Source organism: Canis lupus, chromosome 15 (genome assembly GCF_048164855.1).
Source record: "Canis lupus baileyi chromosome 15, mCanLup2.hap1, whole genome shotgun sequence".
Classification (NCBI taxonomy): domain Eukaryota; kingdom Metazoa; phylum Chordata; class Mammalia; order Carnivora; family Canidae; genus Canis; species Canis lupus.
Window position 1 is genome coordinate 52,959,327 of NC_132852.1, and position 8,436 is coordinate 52,967,762.

Consider the following 8,436-nt stretch of genomic DNA (forward strand, 5'->3'; position numbering starts at 1 on the left):
CAGCACTATTCAGATAAAATGTTTCCATTCTCATAAAGTAAGCTCCTCATTCATTCAAGCCTCAGAAATAAAAATTATTACACATTTGAAAATTACCAAAACGGACTCCAACTTTTAAAATCATCTCTCACCTGGATGATTACAATAGCCTTTTTCCTGGTTGGCCTATCACCTTTGCCTCCCCCCAGTCTATTCTCCACACAGAAGCCAGAGTGAACCTTTTAAAGGTTACAAATCATTTACTCTTCTACTCAAAATACATCCATCATTTGCTCTGAGTAAAATCCAAAATATCTTGTGTTCAAATGCCTCCTTCTGAAGGCCTTCCATAACCTCGCCATTTAAATAGTAGTGGCCTTCTACTATCCCCCGGGGCCCTTCTTTTCTCCTAACTCAATTTCCTTCTCTTTTTGTCATATATATTTCTCTCTCTTCCCCCACTAGAATATAAGTTACAAGAGAGCAAAGACTGTTTGGTTCATTGCTATATTCCTAGCACCAAGAACAGCGCCACACATACTGCAAACTCTGGGCCAAAGCCAACATTATACTTAACAGTAAAACACAAGGGGCAATCCCATTAAAGACAGGGACAAGACAGAGCCAAGAAACAAAGTCACAAAATAACACGTCAGCTGCCAAAATGGTAAATTATTAATTTTTCTTTTTTAGCGTTGAAGTACCCTTCAACCATTACAATCATTTTTTAAGATCTCCAGCACATATATATGTCAGGGAATTTTTACATCTGCATACACGTATGTGACCACCACCCAAGATTAAGATCTAGAACACTTCCTGCACTTCAGAAGCTCCCTTGATAGGGCCTCCTTGGTAAACACCCTTCCAGAGGTAAGCATCAGTCTGACTCCACTCACCCAAGTAGGCCTGCACCTGAACTTCATATAAGGAGACTCCAACAGCATTCACTGTTATGCCTGACTCCTTTTGTTTAGCCTGTGTCTGTGACATTTGCCGGTGTTGTGACATGTTTCCGTCTGGCATTCTTTTTTTAATCACCGGGTAGCATTCTATCTTATGATATACCACATTTTATCCCATCTACTGCCGATGACATTTACACTGTTCCAGTTAAGGGATAATATGAATAGCACTGCTATGAACAATCTTGGGTATGTCTTTTGGTGGAAATAAATGTTCACTATCTGCAGACTGGCAAAGCGTTTCGCTGGTTTTTTGGGGGGGAGGGTTTAATAACACCTTAAGGTCGGGGATGATGCAGGGAACTAGAAGTGAGCACTGCTGGTGAGAGTGTAAAGTGGAAGAACCTTTCTGGAGGACAATCTGGCAATAGGTACCAGAAGCTTGAAATTATCTGTGCCCTGAGACCAATAATTCTACTTCAAGGGAATTTCTTATTGAGTACTCACAAGTGCTAGATCTTCTAAGTGTTTTACATGTATTAATTCACGTGATTTATTCTGAGGAAATAATAGAGATGCTCACAATGGTTTAGAAGGATGTCAACCATCCATCACTAGGAATTACAAGAAGTAATAGCTTAATACCTTTTACAACATAAAAAACTAACAAAAGGGGAATGATTTTAAAACACACTTCCATGAAATTAATTATGCAACCAATGAAAACGTTTTCAAACAATATTAAAGACACAAGAAGACGTATATGTTAATAAGAGAACCTAGGTTTTAACAGTGGAATGCACAAAATGAATTCCAGTTTTTTTGAAATATATGCACATACCTTAAATGTTAAAACACTGATAACCCCTGGAAGACAAGGGTACTTTCATATTCTTAATACTTTTCTGTACTTCTCATTTTTTCTATGTTAATTTTGTCAATCAAAGAGAATACGTGACTAAAAAAGACTAATAAAGGTTTTTACATTCAAATGGGGAGACAGAAGACACTAATACACAATTTAATGAAGGCAGTATAGGACGATATTAAGAGTACTAAAGAAAGACCTCTAGCCTAGAGATTAGGGGGTGGGATATTATCAGGAAAGATCTCCATTGTCTTACTTCCACCAAGGGTCCAGAGAGGAAGAACTCCATGTCTAGGAAGTAACCTTCCCAGGAAAATCCTGTTAATTCCTTAGCTCACTGTCCTTAGGATATCAATTACACATTGTACCCTGGCAAGTATTCTTTTCCCCTCCCACTTAGAAAAAAGCCTTAGGGGACCTAGGGGATAGGAATTCTGAACACCAAGGAAGCAGTAGTTCAACACCCTCAAACTCGGAGGAAGCCAGTCCTATTCAATCTGGCTGAAAAGTGTCAAGGAAGAGCCCCTCTTTCCCTGTCAGGCTAAATGAAGACAAAAACTTTTCAGATTTCCAGATGTCTGAAACTCCAGACAGAATAAACTCAAATGTATACCAAAACTCACTGATTCCTTGAGTTTGAAAAAAATTCTTCTACTTGAAGTAATAAAATCATCAACAAACTGTCCTGGTAATTAATGGTAATTCTCTGTTATCAGCACTCCTATTCCCCCTTCCTCTTCTGCAGTTGGACCCCCTCCCTAACCTCCCCCCAAACCAAAGAAAAGAGGAGCATGGACATGAGTAACTGTACCTTAGTACTTTAGGGGCCAAGTCTCACTTAAGCAAATGATATTTGTTTAAAAATTAATACATGAGGAACATTTTGATGTGTTCCATTTGTTAAGCAATTGCCTATTTTACGGTACAATAAACATTATTTTCTCTAACATTACCCAAATGACCCATACTTCCTTAAGAAACTTGCTAAGAAGATAACTGTCTTTGCATGACAGGGCATTATTACTAAATTTTCTAACTGTTCACATCTGAACCACATTAAACTCTCAAGGACCACTGGTCAAAAAAACACACATTTCAGAGTCACTTGCACAGATATGAAGTCACACAAATTTATGGGATAAAGTAGAGCCGATTTGTTTTGGCCTCAGTCTTCCTCCTCCTTACATGCCCTCTTTATTTTCCCCTCAAACTTCTTCTGTTTCCAAATTTATACTTGCATGTCATTACGAAATTTTTCATAAACCACCTGCAGCTCTCCATGGTTATAGTGTTAAATCACCTTAAATTAAGGTAAATAAAACTCTAGTTTACAATTTATTAACATATTGCATTTCTACATTGCACAACAGAACAAGTTTCCTAGGCACCTAAAATAGTTCTTTGGGGAAAAGAAAAAGTAAGTATTTACATAATCACCAGGGATTCTGGTTTTATCCTATATGTAACCTAGATTTTTGGATAATCTACTCCAGTTGCCTAGGGTATGTTATGGGAAGAGAGGATATAGAAATAGAACTGCCAAGATGTGATATGTTCAAATTTCAGTTTTACATGTCATCAAAATACGGGGGGGGGGGAGGGAATCGATCTGGAGTAATAAAAAAAGAATTTTAGATAACTTATTCTTAATTACAGGTTGACAAAGTTGTTATAATTATTCCCCAAGCTGAGACCCAGACTGTGAAAGATTACCTGATAGACAAAATTAGGACGCTGTCCTCTTTTTACAGTGACAATTTTAGGGATGGTTGGTTTTTTTTTTTTTTTTCCCTCTCACTGTTGTTGCTGTCAAGGGCTGTGCAACCTGATTCAATAAAACTCCTCGAAGATGAAGCAGAAGTAAACGTACCTAGCACTAAAGCCTGAAAAGAACGCTGTAATGTAAGCGGTTTTCTCTCCCAGGGCCAGTAGAGGGAGACTCAGACATCTGGCCTGGTCGCGTAGTGTTTCTGTAAAATTGGGGAGGGGAGGGGAGGGGAGGGGAGGGGGGAGCGGAGGCTGTATTTAAATGTCCTGCTGTCAATCAAAGGACACTTCCTACAATCACAGTCACCATATCTGCTATTAGCCCCGAGCGGACTCTCGTCCACCGACGACCCCACGCGGTGCCCGCGTAACCTGCTTCACCCAAAGGTGACCGCGGGCTTTGCCACGACACCCAAATAAGGACTTTGGGAGCCCAGCCCCAACTAGTTTCTTTGTTTAAATGCCTGCGAATCCCTCCCACGCCGGAGTCAAGAGGCTGTGGCGCCGCCCTTTATTAGCCTCACACTTTGATTACAAAACACACGAGTCGACGGCTCGGCGGCGGAGGCGGCCCCGAGCTCTCACAAACGTCAAACCCCAAACGCCGGCGGCCGCGGGGGCGGGGGCGGAGGGCGACGCTCGCCGCCCCCGCCCGGGCCCGCGGTGCCCGCCCCCGCCGCAGAGTTGGCCCGCGCCCCCCCGCGCCCCCCCGCGCCCCCGCGCCCCCCGGCCGCCCCGCCGCCGCCGGCCCCCCGGCGACGGGAGATTTCACTCTTTGTAAAGTTTGAGCCGCGCCGCGGGGGCGACGCGGGGGGCTGGGGACCAGCGGCGGGGCGGTGTCCTCCCCCCTCTCCCCCCCCCGCCGGGGCCTGCCGCCCACGCCCCCCGCCCCAGCCCCGCCAGCACCGGGGCGCCGGGGGCCGGGTCCGAGCCGACCGCGCGCCCGCCCGCCCGCCCGGGACCCCCGGCCCCAAACTTCCCAGTGGCATCCTGAAGTCCCCGAGCGCGCCTCATCTGTTGCTCTGTTTACTCCTCCGGGCCCCGCCGGCTGGCGCTGCCGACGCCCCCGTCCCGGCGCCCCGCGGCCGCGGAAGTTTGATGAAGACCGGGGACGGGGGCGCGACCGGGACCGCGGCGGGGGAGGGGGCGACGGCGATTCCCGGAGCCCCCGAGCCGGGGCGAGCCGCCCGCCGCCCGCCGCCCGCCGCCCGCCGCCCGGAAGGAAGGAAGGAAGGAAGGAAGGCGCTGCGGCCGGCCGGGCAGGGCGACCCGCCGGGCGGCGACTCCGGGCCGGAGCCCCGGGCGGCCGGGCGGCCGGGCGGCGGGCGGCGGCCGGGCTGCGGGCGCGGCGAGGGGCGGCGGGCCTCCGCCGGCGCCTGCCCCGGCCGCGTCCCCTCGCCCCGGTCTCCGCCTGCCAACTTCTCGGCCGGCCCCCTTTGTTCCCGTGTGTTGTGGCGACTCTTCTCCCGGCCGGGCGAGCCCCCCGGCGCCCCTCCGCCCGCCCGGGGCCCCGCGCGCCCCGCTGCCCGGGCCGGGGGCTCGGCGCCTGGCGCGGCGCGGCGGCCGGGCGGGCGGAGGGGGGCGCGGGCGGCCGGCGGCGGCGGCGGCGGCGGCGGCGGCGGGGCTGGAGGGGGTTTATTTACCTGCCGTGGAACCAGTCCTTGCAGATATCGCACTCGATCATGAAGCGGTTCACGTCGTACGGCTGCCGGCACACACAGTACACCGGCGGGGGCGGCGGGGGCGCCGAGGCCCGGCCCGGAGCCGCCACCGACACGGCTGCCGCGGCGGCTCCAGCTGCTGCTCCCGCGGCCACCGCCGCCGCCGCTCCGGCCATCTTTAAAAAACACACACACGCTCGCTCGCTGCTCCGCTCGCCGACTGGAGCGAGCGCAGCCGCCAGCCAGCGCCGCCTCCTGCAGCAGCCGGAGCAGCAGCCGCGGCGGCGGCGGCGGCGGCGGCGGCGGCGGTGGCGGCGGCGGCGGCGGCGGCGGCGCCTCAGTGCGCGCGCGCGAGGTCGCGGCCGGGGCCGGAGGGGGGGCGCGCGCACGACGCGCGAGGCTGCGGCCCGGCTCCTTCCGGCGCTCCGCGCGGGGCCGTGCGTCTCGCGCACGTCGTCCCGCCGCCGGCGCGCGCGCCCCGCTCCCCTCGCGTCGGCCGGGCGGGGGGACCCGCTGAAGGGCACGCGGGGCGGGGGAGGCGGAGGCGGGCCGAGGCTCCCTGAGGACACGCGCGGCGGCGCGGGGAGCGCGGCGCGGGGAGCGCGGCTCCGGGAGGGGCCCGGCGGGAGCGTGCGGGGAGCGGGCTCCGGCGTTTGTGAGCCGCCGCCGAGGCCGGGGAAGTTCCTGCGCAGTGGAGAGCGGCTCGCGCTGCGCCTGTGCCCTGAGGGGGAAGGCGAGAAGTTAGAGCCGCGCCGGGCGCCTCCCGAGGGCCCGGAGCGTGCCGGGGAGGCCCGCGGACGGACGAAGACGTCCCACCCCGGTTCCCACCGGCTCGCCGCGGGGAGGTCGTGTCGACGGAGCCGCCGGTTCCCGGGACGGACTCCCTGACGCCCGCCAGCCGAGAGGGGCCCGAGCGGCGCGCGGTTGGTGCAGGGAGGACCCGGCGCGTCGTGAACGGCACGACTCGACTCGGATGCCGACGCTCTCGACTCCCAAGTTGGGAAGAAAGGGGCAAAATTCTAAACGGCAGGGAGACCTCGGAAAAGGAATACTACAAAAGCTGGATAATACGGCATAGTAGGCCATTAATAAATATTTTTGAATGAAGGGTGAGATTGATCAGAATAAGAACGGCTAACGGGGATGCCTTGGAGTCAGAACTACGCGAACCGGAAGGCATGTGAAGGATGAATTTCACAAGCATTTCTGTTCCCGGGGGAAAAGCCCTGGTGAGCTCCCATCTCACCCAGCCCCAGGCAGAGAATCGCTGATCTAACCTCTTTTTAATCCTGGAGGAAAGCGAGGAACTTGCCTGAAGTCTCACAGATAGGAGCTGGAGCTAAACTTTGATGATGCACCCAATCCTTCTCCTTACCTGGTACATCTTTTGCGGGAAGAAACACCTGGAAATCAGAGTTGACCACGAAGTGAATATGTTTGGACATACTTCTACTGGAGAAAAAGGAAAAGTTACTCTAATGTTGGCATCATGTTTAGAGGCATCATAAATTGGTGGAGTGGAAAGCCCTGCGTTCAGACCCTGCTTTATACAAGCCGTGCAGCCGTGGGCAATCACTCCGTTTCTCTTGAACTAGATCGTTGGAGATCTGTTCAAGGAAAAATTATGGATAATAATACCTCCTTAACTACCTCACAGAGGTTTTATAACAAGCAAAAGAGAGGACGTATTTTTAAACGTACATTGTAGACGATGTGTGTTGGGGGACAGCACAGCAAGTGTGTAACGGAAGGGAAGGCAGCCTCCAAAGCCGTCATGTTGGACTTGGGGTGAAAGGGGCATCCACACAGGGAAGTGGCCTGGTATAGAGTGCTCTCCTCACCTTGCTGGAGGGGCCATCTGGCCTTAGGAAGTCAGTATGGGTAGATGAGAAGGGTAGCCAAGCAGAGGAGGGGCCAATATCAGTGGTGGGAGGTAGGTTATGTTCAAGAGTATTGATCCAATATGTAAGGGAAATGAGAATCAAATTTCTTACTGTTGAGGAAGAGAGGTACAATAGAAAGAAGACTAGAATGACCTTTTCGGTAGTGGACTGATAATGGAGGTTATCAATATTAATATAGGTGTATAAGTACATATATACTCTGTACACTGAGAGAGTCTGGGAGTAGTCACAAAACTGAACAATGAGTACATCTAGCCCAGATCTTGGCTTCTCCATACCATTCTCCTCAGTTTTCTTCTTTGGCAAAATGGCTGATTTCAGAACTTGGAGAAGTACGGGATGAGCCTGGAGCCTCTAGCTGTGCCAGAAAATAAGGACATGCTCAAAGAATAATGGAGCATGTCAAACGGACACAGGCCAACTTGTGTCCCACTGGCCAAATCTTTGACAAATTCAGCTTCAAAATAAACAGTGATAACCTATTGTAACCCACTGAATAGCGTAGGAAAACCCACATATGTAAATAAGCATAAACTGAAAATTTGAAAAAGATTGGAATATTTACACGCTTTCAAAATAACGCCCCCATGAAGTTCTTATTCGGTATAAAGGGAATTAGAGTAATGTTACAGCAGAGAGAATCTGGCAGACATCATCTTAATCAAGTGCCATTGGTAATGGGACAAATCAAAATCATGCACCGGCAGATAGGATCCAATGAGAAGCATACTAGCATCACTTCTATTTCTTCCCAGTACTTAGATGAGTCTCTAGTTTGGAAATGCAGCGTTTTAAAGGTACATCAAGAAATTAGCAAGAATGAGAACCCGATAAGGCATACTAATCTGTAAGGAAAGATTAAATTGTAAACACAAAGATTTGACCTTAAGAAGGAAAGGATGAAGGCTAGAAGTCTGAATAATGCCAAAAGTTTAGTGACAAGCTCCATGCCTAGGAATTAAGAGTATATGCTTGGATTCCACCATCTACTATCTCTATGACAACTTACTATTGGGTTTTAGTTTTTCTCATGTTAATGGGGATGATAAGAATAACTACTTCACAGGGTTGGGTTCACCAAAGGAAATGACAAAATGCTGGCCATAATTCTTAGTACCTAATAACCCACATAGCTGTTAGCTATAATTATGAATAATTATTTTACTTGTTTATTAACAATAATAGGAGTGAAGAACATCTAGAGAATTAGAAGAGAAGCTTAGGATAATATCCCAAAATCCAGGGGGAGAGAATTTCAGAAAGAAAATATCTCAAAGCAAGACACCCAGCTCCATGCCAGCATTCGTTGGCAATGACTGTGGGGCTCCCTCTATCTCCTTTGGAAGTACTCT

General features: G+C 50.6%; 1 protein-coding gene across 1 annotated transcript in view; it reads right to left on the minus strand.

The window, feature by feature from the left end:
• Positions 1-5,371, minus strand: part of KDM7A (lysine demethylase 7A) — a 77,282-nt gene extending 71,911 nt beyond the window's left edge. The window contains exon 1 of the mRNA XM_072777421.1: positions 5,163-5,371. Coding sequence (XP_072633522.1) covers positions 5,163-5,356 — 194 coding nt within the window. The 5' untranslated portion in view covers positions 5,357-5,371. The remainder of the gene's footprint in view (positions 1-5,162) is intronic.
• Positions 5,372-8,436: the final 3,065 nt, after the last annotated feature.